This window comes from Strix uralensis, chromosome 5 (genome assembly GCF_047716275.1).
Source record: "Strix uralensis isolate ZFMK-TIS-50842 chromosome 5, bStrUra1, whole genome shotgun sequence".
Lineage (NCBI taxonomy): Eukaryota > Metazoa > Chordata > Aves > Strigiformes > Strigidae > Strix > Strix uralensis.
Window position 1 is genome coordinate 51,427,591 of NC_133976.1, and position 19,240 is coordinate 51,446,830.

At 40.9% G+C, this 19,240-nt stretch overlaps 1 protein-coding gene across 3 annotated transcripts; it reads left to right on the forward strand.

Moving 5' to 3' along the window:
- The first annotated feature begins 10,278 nt into the window (after positions 1-10,278).
- On the forward strand, positions 10,279-18,286 carry MRPL42 (mitochondrial ribosomal protein L42). Of its 3 annotated transcripts, XM_074870745.1 has the most exons (7): positions 10,292-10,356; positions 10,852-10,987; positions 11,798-11,960; positions 14,364-14,427; positions 15,422-15,506; positions 16,799-16,962; positions 18,171-18,286. In XM_074870745.1, the coding sequence occupies exons 2-7, from the start codon at positions 10,904-10,906 to the stop codon at positions 18,214-18,216; spliced, it is 606 nt and encodes a 201-aa protein (XP_074726846.1). In that variant the 5' UTR covers positions 10,292-10,356; positions 10,852-10,903; the 3' UTR covers positions 18,217-18,286. The 3 variants fall into 3 exon arrangements, with proteins under 3 accessions (XP_074726849.1, XP_074726846.1, XP_074726847.1); XM_074870748.1 differs by lacking the exon at positions 10,852-10,987 and having other exon boundaries at positions 10,279-10,356; XM_074870746.1 differs by lacking the exons at positions 10,292-10,356; positions 10,852-10,987 and adding an exon at positions 11,009-11,645.
- The last annotated feature ends 954 nt before the right edge of the window (positions 18,287-19,240 follow it).

A 19,240-nucleotide genomic window follows, 5' to 3' on the forward strand; every position in this document is an offset into this window, starting at 1 on the left:
CGCTTAATTGCTCTCCTAATGTTCCAGATATAACTTTCTCTGAAGTCAGTCAAATCAACAATGACGTGACATGCGCCAAGAGAAGTGCATTTGCAGAATTGGGGTGTAAAGCAATGATCCATAACACCCCCTCATTCTGCAGTGGAGATGTGTGAGTTCATTTGCATGCATTAGCATGTGAAATGGCCATGTTTAGATATGGTCCTTCAGCAAAATCGGGTCTTGATAGTCACACACAGAACTATTCTTCAACTGTAAATTTTTCCTTTTACTAAATTATTATAGTCTGTTGCTACTACTAAACTAGACCAAGTAGATACCTTTGTATACTCAGCACCTTCACAGTATTTACCATCTAACCTAAAAAGGTGAAATGCTAATCTCTAGGAAAAAAGCTATAAGGAAGAGAAAAAAATAATAAGATAATGTGTTTTATCAGCTGGATGTTAGCCTGTTTTTTTCCTAGCTTCAGAGATATTGAAGTATCTATAGCACATCTGGTGCCTTAGAATAAACAATTATAGTCTGGGCTGCTAGGGCTCTCTTCCTGAGGATGCACAGTGTCTTATTATTTGATTCTGGTGGCAGCAGTCTTGGTGATTTTCTGCTTGGTTGATTTGGGGTTTGGGGTTTGGGTTTTTTTTTTTTCAGATAGGTGTGATCACACACAGACATGTGAAACCTCTTCCAAATGACTATAGCACAGCTTCCCACCCCTCTCCAGAAACAAATAGGCTATATGGAAAGTACAGTATTCAAGATGTTCTTTGTGTGGGCAAATGTAAACCTCAGGCCTGGGCTCATATGGGGTGTTTAGAAGCCGTGTAGTACCAAAATTGGTCTCAAGCAATCCTTGTTTGACTGGAAGAATTTTGAGCCTGTATTTAGTGCCCGTTTCTAGAGCTCAGATCTTTACAAATGAAGGCTTACTTTGCAGTAAATTTTACAAGGTGTAAATACAGTAATGTCTTCTCAAATCATCTGTCACTTGGGAGAGCTGTGAGGTTGATGTAAATGAATTAACAACATTTAGTGACGACTACAATGCAGTGCTGACCTGCATATAAATAACTGTTTACCACTGAGCAGCACGCGTGTGGGGTAGGGAATCTACTTGCTTTTGAGGAATGGCATTACAGCGAACTTTGCTTAGGGTCAGGAGGAAAAAATGAGGACAGTGAAAAGAGGAAATATAATCTTGAAACTTTGTGAATAACTGAAATATTTGTAATTCTGTTGTTATGACATCCAGTTATAACTAGGAGCCTTCATTCTGAGTGAGCAGGTATACTGACATATGTAGAAGGAACGTAAATATTTAGGTTATTTTAAAAATTGTTCTCTCCATATTGTATAAATTTCACATAATACAATAGGTAGTTTAGGGACCAAGACCATAAACGGTACCTAAACCAAATGATCCCTTTTCACCTGCTAGTAACACTTGTATGCACTTGCCAGCATCAAACAAATATGAAGATACAGCTGGAGAGGTGAAGCAATTCATTGTGAAAGATAGCAATTCCTTGTGAATTTTATGAAAGTAGAAAGACAGAAGAAAAAAAAACCATTGCTGGTAATCCCACTAGGAGAAAGACTCCATGGCTCCAACACTTTATTAGACATCAAAGAATTCTCACTCAGCCATATCCTCAAGACCAAAGTAATTGAAACCAATGTATTTTGTTACACTGATTGCAGAATTACTAGTTTTTCTTTGTTTCTGCCTTCTCCTACTCTTTCTTGTTTTGGTTTGGTTTTTTTTACCCTGAATACTGACCATTAAAGGACTGGCATAAGTGAAAGAAGACATGGGCCAAAAGATGCTTTTAGGCTCAATGCAAGTAAAATGCCACTCAGTTTCTTGAAAGTACTGGAACTTCTGCTCTGTGAACCTTGCCCTATGTCTGAGGGAAGCATAGTTGGCTCAAGCAAATGCTTATGAATGTTGCATTCAGTGTTCCCTTTCAAGACCAGGAATCTTGCTTCAGTCTGAAGTTGCAGCAAGTCAATTGGCAAGCTATTATGCTTTGATAGTTTTTGTTGAGCAACAAGTGGCCTGCCACATCCTGGGAAAGTTACAGTTTTCATGACACCTCCCTTTGTGGCTGCTCTTAGGAAGAGGCTTCTGAAGTCCACTTGCTCAGGAGATGTCAGTGAACAAAACCATTGTTCTCTGTTGTCATATCTACAAGGATTTAGGTTGTTCCCCTAAGTCATTCTAGCTCCTACAAGGACAGCTGCAGAGATCCCCGAGTATCCATCCAAACTGGCTACTCCAGAATACTGACTCTAGACTTTGCTTCTTTGCATTCCATCTGTACCAAGGAATATCTTCCAGGAGAAGCTACAGTAAAAATTGTCCTTCTTTTATAGCATTCTCAAATTCCCAAAAATTTAATCCTCTGAATCAGAGCTGGAATAAGAAAGACACATAAGTGCCAGGGAAGCTTTGTCTCCTCAAGCTAGCCACACCCTGTGGAGGTTCTTGTATCTTCAAGGTGCTTTCCCAATGACCTTGCAGTGTCCACCTCTGCCCTTCAGGATTTTCCACTGAGCCATTATTGCCACTGTAACTGCATTCTGGACTGCAGCCTGCACCACTCTGTGTGCATATCCTCTATTTGGCATGTGTCTTGGAAGACATCCTTGGAGAAGCACCATGGGTCACCCAGGCCAACATGCTTCTGCTTTCCGCTTCCCTGGGTAGAATAGTACTTCAGCACTCGTGCTTTGGAGGTCAAGGTTGTTGCTAAAATGTATTTATTCTTGTCTGCCAGATTATTTATTTTGAGCAGTGTGGCACAGGGATTCTTTATCCATACAGTTTTTCAAAGCCACACATATCATTAAACAAATGACAATACCATTAAACATATGACAATGACATTAAAACCACCTAAAAAAATGTAAAAGTTTCTTGGAGGGCATGGGAGGGGGCACAGAGAGGAGAAAAGGAGAAAAGTAGATCCAAAAAACTAGCTTTCCATAGTGCTAAGTGTGTAGTTTGTCAAAACTTGCAGAGTGTTTCAGCAATCTTTTTTTTTTCTTGTAAAATAAAGCTTCGATGGGAAAAAAAATCTGCTTTCATCCTGAGTGTTGTAATTAATGAAGTAATGCATCCTCATTTAGACAGCTGCCCTCCCTGATTCAACCTGGTATTTTTCTTTTTCTAAAATGAAAGATTAACATGTTATGTGTTTGGAAGTCATTTAAATTGATTTTTTGTTTAAATGAAATTTTTCAGTAGACTCATTTCCTGGAGTTCTGTTTGATGCTCTCTTAGCACTGGCGATTGCTGTTTGCTCCCTTAATATCCTGAAATAAACCCTGCACCTCAGGCAGAATGTGATGAAATCTGGACATATTATATGCCTGTATTTTGTCAGATACATGCTCACAAACAGTTCAAGGATATCAGACAGGACTCTTGATGATTGTACTGCCCTTAGATCAGTAGAGGCTTTGTTAGATGCTATTTTGACTCCACAGCTTTGTGTCAGGGTGCTGAGTGCAAAAATAGACCTTAATTGCTGTGTTGGCCTCAACAGGAGCCTCCACTCCCACCCTCTGATGGGTCTGGGTGTCCAATCCTTCCTGAGCTACACCTCAGCTGTGCCTACCTGGCTGTTGGGGGCTCCTGGACCAGCATCAGACCTGGCCTATTACCATGTCCTGCCCAGTGATGCCTGGACCATGGATAGGCCCTGCTGCAGTAACCACCCTGCTCTGCTCACCTGCCTCTGGCACAGTGGGGCTGTGCTCTGTTGGTGGGGTCCCCACTCAGCTCACCTTGGGGTGCCCTTGGCTCCTGGCTCACCCACCCTGAGGGAGCAGTGCCACCCTTGCTGCTCCCTGATGCTTTGCTTCTGAGTTCAGAGCACCTGAAAATCAGGTTAATTTTAGAAAAGCGATCTTGTCATGCTACAGTTGCTGCTGATTGGTTTTTATAAAGCAACATTTATATTTGCATTTCAGAGAAAATTTAGGTACGGTGTTCAGTAAGACTAGTATCACCTGTAGTCCTCGTTTAAATCAGAGTTCATTCCTACAGCCCAGCTTCACCAAAACCTGCCTCCACAGCAGTTATTTAGGGTGTAGTTTCATGTCAGGGTTACACCACTTTGTATTTGCATTGCTGCTAAAGAGGGCTCCTGCCCTCCTCTTCTGTCACACACTGCTGCTCCCTCAGCTCACATCATGATCTCACGGAAGACGAGCTGATCAAAAGTGTGAATAGTTCCTTCATGAGCAGTGAGCTGATGTGAACCAGAGGCAGTCACACAGCTGTGTAGGTCTGGCATGAGAAAGGGGACAGGAACCCATACCTGAGGGTATGAGAAGGGGACTGTCTGTAGTTCACTGCATTAGGGATAGTGTGAAACCACATATTTGATGTCAAGTTATACCAGACAGCTGAGCCAACCTGTCAAAAAGAGGACTTGTTACTTCCCCTCCCCATCTCACTCCTACTCTCCTTTCTCACGCACAGTGTTTCCCCCGCTGCTCACTCCTGGGGCTTGTCAGATTCTGCTGAGCTGGTTCAATGCACTAACTTGGCAGAAAAACAGCCATTTAATCTGGTCTTCTACTGGACTGGTGGATTGATTTGGCTTACAGTGGGGTCTAGCAAGCACCAGAGACAACAAAAGGTAAGCAACACAAGTGGGAGTGAAACTACTCCTTGTAGTATCCATGAGTTATTAACCCAACTTTGGATGCCTTATACTTTTGGTCCTACGGCACCAATGTGAAGGCCAGGATGGAGAGCACAATCCTCCTCCCACAAATCCATGATCATCACATCATCGCCAGGATTAGAGCAGTTCCGAGAACAAAGTTAGGCAACCACGTTATTCAACAACAAAGTGTTCTATAATGTCACTGTAGGCAGAAAAGGTAAACAAATAATTGCAATTATGCAACTAATACTCCCAGAACAATTCAACACAGCTGCTGCCCATCTTCCTATGACAGCTTTTACTGTCATCGAGTTACTCACTGAGTGGGTGCATCCAGGCCAGCTGAGCCTGTGGCTGACTAATCTTACTTCCTGCTCCTATCCCGCTTTGCAATCTTATAAAAGTCTTACTGCAATTACAACACAATTTCAAACCCAGGTTCTTTATTTTGCATAAAAGTATTTTTTATATTTTTGCTAAGTATTGTAGAAAGTCTGTTCAGCAGCAAAAACCAGATGTATGTATGTACACATACAGAATGAATTCTCCCAGTAATATCTAGATTTTATATTACACATGTTTCAGTAAATCCCAGAATATTTTACAAGAGTTGTTATGATCCCTATGTACAAATGGGGAAACTGGGGCACAGAAGTGTAGTGTTTTTCACTTAGCACTAATTGTAAGAGTCACTGGACAATTTCTGAATGATCTTAACTGACAGTTCTGGGTGAAACTGTACTGAGAGGAGACAAAAACCCCACCAGTTATACGTTTTGCCAACTTAAGACATCAAAATGGGATGCTGTGAGTAGGAGCCCTCACTGTAACAAGTAACTTTTGATTTTTCTTAAGTTGCTGCTTGAATAGAGGCATAATATTGCTTACTTCAACTGCAGTAATCAGTGGGAACACAAATTATTTAGGCTGCATATGCCTACTATAGGTATTTTAGTTTTGTCTTCTGTTATTTACAGTTGCAGCTTGACTTCTTACCAGTAACTGGATGGACCAGTAACGAGATGGCATGAGATCTGCTAAAGAATGAATATAGCCTATTGACATAAGCATCGGCATTTACTCTGGGCATTTTCAGATTGACTTAAAACATATAAGTCTGTCTGGCTACAGCATAACTTGAGAAGATTTGACAATTAAGACCATAACTAAACTACAATGTCTCATTAGAAATCTGTATCCTAAATTTATAGAATAACCTCACAAAGATTATGATACATTATTTTGGAGTGAAGGCTCATCCATCTCCATCATTAAGACACCGCCTTTGCAATAAAAGAAACCCATCCATTCACAAATTCAGTTTCACTTCTAGGTATGATTGTATTGTACTTTTTCTAGTCCAGATTTAAAGGAAGCAAAGGAAACCAAATGCTTATTTCTGGAAGATTTTGAAACATTGGTTTCCATGAAAAAATAAATATTTATTATATTCAGTTTGCTAAAGAGCAGCCTGAATGATTGTACTATGAAACAATTTCCAAAATATGCCGCTGCAGCAAAAGAGTTAGAACAGCCAAGTCCCAATCTTCCATTTCCCACAAGGGGTGTGTGTGTGTGTGTGTGTGTGCAACTGCTTACACAAAGCCCACACCAGTCCAATTGCCAGCTCTGATTTATAAATTTGTTCTTCTAAAACAGAGACAACCAACATAGTCCTGCCCTGATTACTACACAGCATTTGTTGCCCTAACTATAGGGCAACTGTTTTATGAGTTAGAATTTTTCCTGGAGAAGTTTGTAACTGACTGTTTGAGTAAGAACAGATGAGGTTTTTTCTTCAGTCAGAGAGCAAACTGGAAACAAAACTTTCCAGGTTTTCAAAGACATGAAGTCTCAGAGGTCTGTAACTCATCACCATTAGGGCCTCCACAGTATCCCCGCAGTTCATGGAAAGAACAACCTCCTTTCTCTTGAGATAATACAAAGTGAGCAGCTCCTCTCCTCTTTGCTGTCTACCACCTGCTGAAGCAAGCAAGGCCGTTGGCAGTTATTAATATCCCCATCTCCAGACATGCTGGAGAAGTGTGTAATCACGCTTCTGAGCTGTCCTTAAGCAGTTCCCGTCTCCTTACCAGAAAGTTGTAATCCGTCAGAACATGCTTCTAAGAATAGACTCACAGAACACTATGTGTCAGGGAGGGGGTAGACCTCATCTACTGTCTCGTAAAAAATCTTTTTATAGAAACCATCTAAAAATAGCCTGGAAGCTTAACAAGGAATGTGGTTTCCTTTTTGAAAAATAAAGTTCTGCAGTACCTTCAATTGCAACCTTTTAGAACCAGGATTTAAGTTACGAGATTTGCCATTACAGTGATGTTTTAAAAGCACACATTTCCAGAATAAAATCATCACAGAAATACCCACAGGTTACCTCTAATATGAAACTAATTATATAATGAGGGTATAAGATCAGCGAATCTGAAAAGTCTAGTGAAGACTATTTTGTGAATCAAGATTCCAGAGGGCTGTCAAGTGTTCCCAATCAGTTCACTCAAGGGTCACAAGATTGCTAACAGTTTCTGATGAACCTTGCAAGTGATATTCCATTGCAGTGATGTGAAACAGAAGACTAAAGATGTAGCACTAAGCAACAGATACTAGTAATCCTCCCAGTAGCTGTCCTGTCTGGAATCAGAAATTTCCCCTCAAGAACCATGTAGCATTCACTATGTGGAAAAAAAAAACGATAATTGAAAACAAAAGTACAGACTGGCATGTGGTGCAACATTTATTTAAAAGAAAAAAAAAAAAAGAAACTTCAAATTCAAGCTCTTTTGCTATTCTTTACAATCTCAGTGACGAATTAACTCCTTAGCTGTTAACAACTGAACACCACCAGCCTATAAAATCCCTCCAACAGATGACTTGTGGTCACATTCATCAGTAACATCAGAAACTCTACTTTTTCAAACTTGTGTCTGAGGGGAGAGAGAGCACATACCTGTGAGTATGTGTCTGTATGCAGTCCTCAGAAAATACATATGGCACTGAAGAGTAAAAAAATTGTCTTCATAAAAGCAAAAACATTGATATAGGAAACAGTAATGTAGGAGCGCCATAGAAGGCTTATATTACAGTGATGACTAATATACTGGAGCATATCAAGATCTAGTATTTTTTATGGAGAGGGAAATTTTCTAAAGGGCTAGTGAGAGGTTTTTAAAAATTATTTTTTCTAACAGATGCTGCTCAATATAGAGAACATAAGTTAAAAATAAAGTGTCTTACACTGGAGAAAGAAGCAGGTTCAATTTGCAGTGGTCTCCAGCTGTGAAGGGAATTCATTTCAAGGTTTCCATTGGACAGCAAAGGATTTTTGTCTCCTGAGTGGATGAACAATATCCTTTTGAGAAAGCATCTAAAAATCAGAGGTGTCAACCACAGTCGTCATCATCACTGAGTTTAGGCAATCTTTTAAAGAAGCTGTGACAGCTAAGTCATGAACACCTTCAAGATAAGTCACAGAAGCCTTAATTTTACTTGATATTTCCTAGGAAACTAGAACAAGGCCTAATGTGCTTGTGTCATAGGTTCACACACTCACACACAGATGTAGCGCACATGACTGTTCTGTGCTAAGGGACAGCAGCAAGGTGCATTCGCATGCAGCTGTGTTGCAATGAGGCCATCCAGGAGAAAGGCAAGAATACTGAGCACCAGTTCCCCCATTGTCACAATCTGGTCGTGGTCATAAACTCGGTTAGAGTCACTTCAAAGTAACTCTGTTTATCCTCACTATGCTTATGGACAAGATATTCCTGAAGCTCACTCCATAAATGCAGTTTCACTCCTTTCTTTGAATTTCCAGACCACACTCGTTTCAGACAGTTTATAACCATTTATTTGGTCAACACTGTCCTTGAGCTTAAAATCCTCAACATGTTTTCTTTGTCCATCAGTAAAACCACTATCTTGGTTGTATTCAACTTCAGAAGGCTGTTCTTCATCCAAGGGCTGGCCTTATCCTAGTACAAGGATTTCCTTGTGGGAGTGATGAGCTGGTACACAGCAGAAGATACACAAAACTGTGCTGCTTCTGTTTGGTGCCTGAGTCCAGATCAGACCCCTCTGTAGCTGCACACTGAAATGATGGAGAATGATGGAAAGAGCTGATCTCCACAAATGTGGAGTTGTCTTGTAGTGGAGATGTGATCTCCCACCTTGGTTGCATCTCTCCAAGTAGCATGTAGAACATTTTGGCCCATCTGTGGCCCCTCTCTCTATGACTTACTGAATCTAATACTGCAAGAAGGCCCAGAACAGATGTCTTCCATTTTCCACTGTCAGGAAAAACATTCAAAAAGAAACCTTTGCCACTGCTAATGGGAACAATCAGCTCTTGACTAGTGATTTCTGCCTACACTTCTGCTACTCTTCTGGAAGTTGTCAGTGTAACTACAACTCTCACAGCTACGGACAAAGTTAGACATTGCTGAAATTGTGCGGCTTCCAACAACAACTGCATGAAATTCCTGTACCACACCCAATGACCAGAAAAGATGCAATGGTTTGAAGGTATCTGGAAGAGGTTGCAGCCTTTTCAGAAGGCATTATCTAAGACTCTCCAAAAGGGTAATTCTGTGAAGGGAACGGAGACACAGTCAGCTGATGTGACTTAGAGATGCTTCACGGGCATGTGAAAGCTTACAGTGCTGGAGCCATTTCAGGTACTAGAGCAGCAGGTCAGATAAAAGACAAGAAGTAGAGATAAAAATCAATTATCAATGTTGTGTAAATATAGCATTATCTTTGAAACGGTTTGTGACTCGGGTCTCTGAAAGAAGCAAAGCAAGAAGCCCCAGAGCAGCAGTGTGCCTGGAGCACTCAGGTGAGTTTTCTGCACGTCTTAAATATCTAAAATGTGCTATTTCATGTACATAAAACCCAGGCCTACCCTGTGAAAAGCTATTACAGGTACTGCAGAGGTTTGGCAGGCTGAACAGAGAGCTGCTGCAGCCACTGTGTAATTTGACCTGGAAAGCAAGCAGGCTATGCTCGCAAACTTGTGAAACAGCCAATAATGTTAGAGATGTCACTTCAAATCATAGGATTAGAGGGGGTTATTTAGAAGCTAATATAACACCATGGCGTGTCCCCGGGACAGGCAGGTGCGCTACTGCCTGTTGCGGGGACTTGGCGCCCTCTCTCCCGGTTGAACAGCTGCTGCCGACGCCGGGGTGGCCCAACGCCCCCCGCTGCAGGTGTCTGAGCACCGCGCTGCCCCCCGAAACCCACTCCGCACAGGGACCCCCAGGGAGCGCCGGGGGCGGGGACAACCGGTGGGTGTTCGCCCGCTCCCCCCATGGCCCGGCTCGGCCCGGCCCGGCCCCTCGCCATCAGCGGCCGCCCCCGCCGGCCAAGGGGCGGCTCGCTGCCGCCGCAGCCGTATTTTGAGGTGCCTCAGGGGTTGTTACCGGGGCCGGGGCGGCGCTGGGCGGGCAGGCAGGCAGGCTGGCAGGCAGGGAGGGAGGGAGGGAGAGGTGGTGGCGGTGGCGGCGTGCCCACCCGGGGCAGGCCCCACCCACCCGCTCGCACTACGTCTCCCGGCGTGCCGCGGGGCAAGCCGCTGCCGGAACCGGAACCGGCCGTCGGTGCCACTTCCGGTGCTGGGGTGGCCGGCGGCTGCTGAGGGGACGCGGGGGCGTTCGCACAGGTAACCGCTGCGCCGCCGCGGCGGACGGGCGGATGGGCAAGAGGCGGGCAGGCGGGCGGCGATTCCCGCCGGCTGTTGCACTCTGCGCTGGGAAGGCGCTCGTGTCCGTGGGCCGGGCCCGGCCGGGCCGCCGAGGGCAGGGCCGCCTCGCCTGAGGGTCGCGCTGTGCAGCGCTCCCCGCCCCGCCCTCCAGTTTTGTAGTTGATGATAACGCGTGTCAGGCTGATGCAGTGGAGCTACAAGCCAGGCCTCCGAAATGGGCCAGAGGAAGAGCGTTTATATACTTTTAGAAGGGTTAAATCGCTGTGTTTCGCACTCAGTTTTTCTTAATAGCTTGCAGATCCGTTTTTATATAGGGTAGTCTTCTGCTTGCTTTGACGGATTAACGACTTTTTTTTAAAAGCTAAATATTTTCTTTAATAATAGAGTGTCAGGTTTCATATTCCTGCTTGTTGCTGACAGGTCTTTAAATTCGTTTTCTGTATGCTGTCTCAGGGATGGGAATGCCCCGATTTAAACTGTAGTGGTCCTCGAGGTGAGGCCGAGAATGGTGCTTGAACGCTGTCCTTTGACAGGGCGGTCCAGATCTGCTGTATTCCTCACATCTTTTTTTGCTAATGAGCTTTCAAAGGCAAGTTATGAGCAGTTCTGTAGATGCTGTGTTAGTGTTCTCTAACTTCAGTAGCACTTGTCACAGGTGAAGAAAATGATGAATAAATATTTGTCAAAATTGGAAAATGCACACTTCTGGTGATGTTCTGAAGTGTGAAATATTAAGTGGTTTTAAAGAAGTCTTGTTTATTTTTTTGTGAGTATGTCTCTAAACTGTCTCCAGTTATGTACTTTTAAGGATCATTATAAGTTTCTCTTCGAAGCAATTTTTTTTCCTGTAGACAGTGAAAGCTTAAGATGTTTATGTGTGCCCTTCTGCTTCTGTGAAATTTGTAGTGATGTTTCAGGTATTCTAAATGGTGTTTTGTAGCTTTTAGGTGTATTGCTTTTGAGATGGATGAAACAAACTGCATCTAGACAGTTTGTTACAGCAAATGTTATTTATAAGTACTTCTGTTTTTATACTGGGCCATGATATTTACGTCATGAACAAGAAAAGCATGCTTCAGGAATAATTCTATGGAGCGTACAGAAGGAAGGGTGCAAAACTTATGTGGGTGAATACCAGTAGAAGAACCATGAGAAGACCCAAGCTTGGAAACTTAAAGTTAATGATGTACCTTCAAAGAGTACCTTTCAGTAAATAAAGTCTTGTACCACATATGGCTATTAAGGAGGTAGGTGCCAGTATGTTAAATAATAAGGACTTCTAAACAACTGACAAATAATGAAGAGTATACTGCACAAATTTTATTTATCCTTAAGGTATTCAAGAAATTAAGTTGTCAGTCTTTTATACCCTGACCAATTATAAATTGGTTTCTTTCAGAGTGTGTTCTGCAGAAAAAAAGGATACGGTGTCTGTTTGAGTTCCATCTTGTCCAGGACTGGTTTCCTCTCTGCTGTCAGAATGGCAACATCACTTAGAACTGTGTCATCCAGCTTCTTTCGGATGCGTTCAGTAGCAACCTGTAAGCAGTCCCTGCTGCAGAGTAAGTGGCGATGGAATTGTAGAAGTCCTGTATTAAAATCTGTTCTTTAAGAGCCTCTTTCCAGTGATGTTTGAAGTAATGGAAGCATGGAAGTGAATTTTTATTTGAACAGAATGAGGTTTGATATTCCATGTTCTCTGCTAATAATTAAAGATAGCTCAATTTGTTTGTTTTTTTTTCTTTTAAAGTTTCTCTGGTTCACATATGATGCTCCTCCATTATTTAGGTTGCAAATACCACCCCTCTTACCACCGATTATATTCAAAGATTTAAACTTATGTTTTCAGACTTACAAAGAGTGGTGAGAAAAAGGTACAGTAAAATCTCATTACTTAACATAAACAGAGAACAATTTAAAACAGGCAATGTTATTTCTTAGACTTTTGTCCATGTTTTAGATGTCAATAGAAAGATGTAGAGGAGGTAGTAAAGGTGGTAGAAAAGACAGGAATTGAGAAAATATAATGGACATGTTACATCTTAGAGGTTAGTGGGCAAGGAGGGGAAAGAAACCTTAGAAAGAAATATGAACTATTTGCAGTAATATTTTATGAGAACTCAACTTCTTAATAACAAGAATGGTTTAACTGGAAGAACTGAAGCATGGAAGTGCTAACAAATTATAAATTTAAGGATTTTATATCTAAAATATTTCTGAGAGGAAAATAGCTACACAAAAGTTTCTTCTTGCTTCTTTTAGCTTTCCCAGTTTTGGCACACTGAATGTTCTCCCCCTCCATTATAAACAGCAGTGAAGAATCCTATTTGTACTAAAACTAAAGATACTCTACATAAAATAACATGTCAGAAAAAAGTTGAAAACCTTTTATGACTTATTTGAAAACAGAGGGATCAGAACATGCTAAGACTTCGTTCCTGTATGATTGTAATTCAGTTCTTAAAGTGTAGTGGTAGAAGAAGCTTCACAGGACTCAAACTTACATGTTGATTTGTGTCATGTTCCGGTCATAGAGGTTTGCCAGTAAAAGTCAGGTACAGGCACCTCCTGGGCTCATCTTAGGCATGCATGCCTAGACACTTGTGGAAGACAAGATGCCCATGGTATGGCTCCTATATAAGGAGGGACTCTTACATTTTAACACCTTATGTTAGGTTTAGTTGGACTTGATCTTAAAGGTCTTTTCCAACCTAAATGATTCTGTGAAAAAATGGGAATGGAATCATGGGAAAACTCAGTTGGAAGGGACTTTGGGTGGTCTGTGGTCCAACCTCACGCTCAAAGCAGGCTCAGCTCTGCAGTCACACCAGGTCACAGAATCACAGAATCATTCAGGTTGGAAAAGACCCTTGGGATCATCGAGTCCAACCATCAGCCCTATTCTACAAGTTCTCCCCTACACCATATCCCCCAACATCTCATCTAAACGAGGTCACTCAGGGCTTTGTCCCGCTGGGTCTTTGAGATCTCCGAGGATAAACCTGCCTGGGCCCCAGTCCCGCTGCTTGGCTGTCCCCATGAGGAAAACATTTCTCTACATATCCAGTCAGAGCCTCTCATTTCAACTTATGGGTGTTGTTTCATGTCCTCCCACCGTGCATCACTGTGAACAGACTGGCTTCCTCTCCTCGATAACCCCAGTCCTCAGTCACTGGGGGCTGCTGTTAGGTCTCCCCAAAGGTGTCCCTGCTCCAGGCTGAGCCAGCCCCATTCCCTCAGCCTCTCCCCACAGGGCAGGTGCTGCAGCCCCTGACTATCTTGGCAGGCCTTCACTGAACTCATTCAAGTTTATCTTTTATTAAAGGGCCCCGAACTGGCCATAGTATCTAGATGTGGTCTAACAGATGCTGAATAGAGGAAGATAATCCCTTCTCTCAGTCCACTTAGTACAGTCCCAGATGCTGTTGGCCTTCTTTACTACTTGCAATTCTTGTGATTGCTTTCCTTGGAGCAACAGGAACCTGGGGAAAGGGTTAAAGTTCTCTAGTGTTATAGCAGCCAAGATGTTATGGTTTTGTGTTTTGTATAGTATACAGAGCAGTTGCCAGCGAAGTACAAATTTGATTTTTATAACAATTATTGCTATGAATGAAATTATGGTCTTTCCTCTAAGTCATAAGGTAATGTTCTTTGCATATATAAAGAATATGCTCTATGGTGGAATCTATAGGTATTTTGTTCATGCTGTGATTTTTTTCTTAGGAACACAATACAATTGGAAAGGTAAATGTAGGCCATAGCTACCTAGATACTGTATTTTTTGATTGTGCTAGAAATCTGTGTAGTAAAGTGAACTTCTATTCAGACAGTGTTTGGGTTTTGTTAATCTAAACCCATGTGATTATAATCCCCAATTAAGACAGAATGGAATAAAAAAGTAAACATTCTTAAATTTGGCACAGCGCTGTTTTTACATTAGTGTTCTTTACGTGTGTGTTTTGCAGATGGAGCTGTGTATCGTGCTTGCCATAAATCCACATTCTCAGTCCTCCCTGAAGACTACAATTGGTATTTAAACATGCTTTGATGTGTGGCCTTTTCATGGCCAGGGCTATTCCAGGGCTACTTTCTCTGTTGTGAAGTTGTCATATAATGGTATCAAATATATCTTCTGCCAGTTTTGGATATACAATAACTTTAACTAAAGTACCGTTTCCGATCATAACAATTGTGAAGTTAGTATTTAAAACAATGAATATAATGAAAAGTCACGCAGGAATCCTTCTAAACGTGGTGATGACCCCAGAACCCCTGCAGTTTTGTTTGCGGAAGAGCAAAAGTAGCTAAGAGCAGTCATTTTCATTGGTGCTTGTTGTTAAGACAAACTCCAGGTATTTTTGTCCTGCTGCATGGGGAACTTGAGTAGAAACTGGAAAATATGATACAAATATAGCGAGAAACGCAGCATCCATGTCATTCATATAAGATTTTAGGAAGCCAATGTGTCATGGAAGTTAATAAGGAAGAAAGGTGAGAAGGGTCATACTCCCTCAAGGAGACTCTCAGTAGGACTTTTTGTTCATCATGTCCATAATCTTTTACCAAATATAAAAGTTGGAATCCCAAACAGAGCTTTGCTTCCTACTCTTTCTTTTGTAGGTGCAATACTTCTTATAAAGGCATGTTGTCCTAGAGATAATTATCCCCATCTGTTGCTACAGATTCATGTGCAATTATTCGAAGTGTTAAAAGGTTTTGTTTTTTTTTTTCTTCCAACCCATATTTCCAGCTATCTTTAGTACCTTCTTTTAGCACTTTTTTCCTCTCCATCCAAAAAACCCCCATAAAGATGGCTGGGGGGGAAAAAGAAAAAAAAAAGAGGAGGTACAGGTGAAGTATTTGTGGCCCTTATTTTATAAGGGTTTATTTTATAGAAGATTCTTAAGAATTCATAAATGCAGGGTCAAATCTGGTTTTCTCTGGGACTCGGGCTGCTCAGTTACAATTTGTGGAAATGCTGAGCAAGGGATATGTTTAAGAATGTAAGTTTTTATCTTTATAGCAAAGTGGAACTTGCAGTGACATCAGATTTGAAGACAATTGTCTGCTACCACCCTTCGCTTGAGATTCCATACGAGCATACAAAAGTATGTCCAAATGTACACATTTGTATTTCTTACTTTTGTAAAGGCATAAGTAGTTCATAAAAGATGCCCTAAACACTCAAAATTAATTTGAAATACTGAGGTACTTTTTAGTACGTGATCAGCATGTCTGTGAATTAAGTGAATGATGAATATAGCTGCTGCCATGAGGAGGACCTTATTCTTAATTGAATTGAGGGAAAGCTGCAGAGTAGGAAATGCTCAGGTATCACAGCATATAGTGACTCAAATAGAATTAAATGAGGCACTCAAATACTTGTGCACTACAGAGAAAACTACTGTCTGTCTATGAGCATACTCCTCAGAAAGGATGTTTGAAATGCTGGTTATAGTTCACATGTCCCGCTGTGTACAGATGCAGCAGTGTGGGCAAGAGGGTATAAAGAAATGCTGCTGCTGCTTTCAACTCGAGCTTTAAATTCCATTCAGTGCTTTGCGTTCATAAATGCCACAAAAGACTTTAAATATTGAATTTTTATTTATCTGTAGTACTTTCTATGTGTTCTTTATACCGATGAAAGTAAGTCTAGATGAAACAAACGCGTATGCTAGAAAAGTTAAATTTCCAGTTCTCACATGCTAGTAAAATCCTGCAAATGGTAGCTATGTTGCTGAAGTAACCAATGTGAAAATTCTCCATTGAAAATTTAAAACGTTTTAGCACTCTTTGCCTGCAAATTACCTTTCAGTATTTTTAAATTTATCAGTTGTATGTCTCAGGAAAAACAGATGTTAAAGACTAAACCAAGGAAAAATATTTGTAACGCTGCTAGTAGTTAGGTTTCAGGTTGAGAGCAAACGTCTTAGTCTTAGCGGATGCACAAACAATTAGGAAGTGACATTCTTCTCCAAGGTACAAAACATCTAAAAGCTTTTTTAGTGATGATGATTATCACTATGAATGAATCTGTAAATAGGAATAATACGAGTACTTTTGTATTGGTAGAACTGAAGCTTATGATTCAGCTAGTGAACTGTAAGGATGAGATCAGCAGTAATGATGAAGCAGTGCTGATTTTAGGGGTAGGGTAATCAGCTGTTGCACATGGGGTAATTAGATGTTTCTAGAGGTCTGCTCCACAGTGGTGTGGGTTTCTTGGGGGTGGGGATGGAGGGGGATGTGTGATAAACAGCCTTTACAATTACAGGTATTCTTCTGTATTCCTTTGGTTTCAGCCTGTTAAGAGTAAATTGTAATGCTATCTATGTAGCTTTTTTTATTATTCTCTCAAAAAAAGGAGAAAAAGGAAATACATACACTACTGTTTTTATAGCCCATACCACGGCCAGATCCAGTGAATAATAAAGAAGAAACCCTTGACCAAGTTTTGAAATCCAGATTGAATGAAGAAGAGCTAAAGAACAGTAGCGGTCCTACAATTGAAGAGCTCAGCAAAATGTTTTACACAACAAAACATCGTTGGTATCCTGTGGGACAGTAAGTCTTTTCCTTTCAATACTTGTTCCTTTTGGAGGTAAAGGGAAATACTGGAATAATTTAATGACCAGATTGAACCTAGGGTAGGTCATGTGAGACAAGGTAGTATTAGCACATGGGCTACTACATAAAATCTTAAATGCAATGTTGTGTAAGTGGAAGACTGTATTTCATAAGGCTTTTTAACACTGCCCATTTGGTAGCCTTTGCAACTTTTTTGGGGGGTAAAATGTGTCACAGAGTAGAAATTTCTTATCTAGTTAGCTACTGGTTCAGGTGATTCATTAAAGTTGCATAAGACAATCTAGTATGAAAAACACCCTCAATGGACATAACCGAATCAGCTTGGAAACATGCATTGTCTATTCCTTAATAACTTTTCAGAAAAAATGGAATGATTCTCAGGCTTAAGAATATAGTAGAGGTTTTTTATTTCAAATGGTGAAAAGTGCACCTTGGTGTGCCTTGTACTCAGAAAGCTAGGAGGAGGAGAGGCGCAAATATGCGTGACCGAGCTTAAAGAGGAACTACATACATTCAGATATTTGCACTGGAAACTACACCTGTTGCTAGCTTCTAATGGAGACTTTATACAGACAGATTTTCTTTTTTTTGTCCACAGAAAACTTCTTAATTATTGTGTTTTGGGAGTAGATAAAAGGAATGAAATGGTAGAACTTTCTATGGCCAAAGGGTAGCTGTCACTTTAATGAGCACCAAACAGGATCTTCATTGTTTTAGCGTGGGCAATTAAGAGGAAAGTAGGGATCATTTTTGTTGTGAAGAGTTTGTTTGCTAGTTTGTCTGCAAAATATTACACTATTGAATGTACAGTCTGGCATAACTCCTTTAAACATCAAGTCTCTTTGTTCTGTAGCAATCATTTTAGCCAAAGGAAAAGCTGACCATATAATAAAATTAACTTCACACAAAGGATTAAGAATAAACAGCAGCTTTTGTACTTATTCAGCTGTAGAACTGATTGGATTATTGCGTGCTTGTAGCAGATGTAGCAATAGAAATGAGTAGCGTTATGTAACTCCATGAACAACAGCAATGACATCTAATGAGTTGTGATGGGTTGTGCTTGTGTATCTTGTGTTTTGCTTACTTGTGTAACCTCCAGAGCACTCACTGGGGGGAAAAAATATCAAAAGAATCAAAGACTCTCCAAAGCTTGCATTCATCTCAGCCTTTTTTTCTTCTAGGTATCATAGAAGACGCAAGAATCCTAATCCTCCCAAAGACAGATAATTAAGATAACTTCTTGTTCATCAGCACTTTGCTATTAATCTTTACTGGAAATAAAAATTACAGAAAGATAGATGTTTGGCCATTCTATGTGAGTACTATAACTAAAAGATGCTTAATTAAATTTGACTGTTATTTTCTACTTCAACTAGTTGACAGAAAAACAACAAAACTGCACAACTGAAACGAGGAGCCAGTGAAGGCTGTTACACATGCATGGTCAGTGAATGTGCCAGTCTTAAGACTGGATGTAACAGGTGATGGGAGTGCTCCGATTGAACTCGGTCAGGGGCTTATCGTTGGTAAAGTGAATAATGCATAGAAATCTTATGTCAAAATGGGAAGTCTAGAATGGGACACGTTGGGGTCTGGTGTTATTTGGGGGGGATTTTTTTTTTTAGAAATTCAGTAATGGAAATGCAGGTGAGCTTGAATACTAAGGTATTTATGAAATAGTATTGATGAAAAATATTGAGGTATTTATGAAAACAATGAAGTAGTTGTGCTTCTCCTATTACACTTGTAAAATTTGATTCCATGTTTAATCCTACATCAGCCAAGCGGTTGTATTTAAGGCTATTATCATGTACTGAAAACTGGCCAACCTGGTTAAATTTTAGTTTCCAAAGCATAATAAACTCACCCTTCTAAATCACCCAGCATTTCCAAATAGCTGAGAACTTCTGTGTGCATTTGTGGTTTGTGGGTTTTATTTGGGTTTTGGTTTGTTTTTTTTTTTAAACCCCACCCCAGCTACCATTTAGTGAGGATGCTATGCCTGTATATAAATCAGAATAGCTGTAGCTCAGGGGAGGAGAGTTCTTTGCTGCAGCAGGGTAATTGGTGAAGACTCCCAGCTCTTTCTAGCTTACCTAGTGGGAAGGATTGGCCCTTTATATAATAAAATGCTTTGAAGACATTTGGTTTGTTTCTACTTCATAGCTTTAGCGCTTTGTAGAGCTTAAATGTTTCTGCTCTTATAATATTCTATGTCACTTAGCATTTTTTTCTCAGAAAAAGGAGATTG

Coding starts and splice junctions, on each gene's coding strand:
- MRPL42 (XM_074870745.1), top strand. CDS start 10,904: ATGGTGCTTGAACGCTGTCCTTTGACAGGGCGGTCCAGATCTGCTGTA. Junction 10,988..11,797: donor TTGCTAATGAGCTTTCAAAG/GCAAGTTATGAG, acceptor GGTTTCTTTCAG/AGTGTGTTCTGCAGAAAAAA. Junction 11,961..14,363: donor TAAGCAGTCCCTGCTGCAGA/GTAAGTGGCGAT, acceptor TGTGTTTTGCAG/ATGGAGCTGTGTATCGTGCT.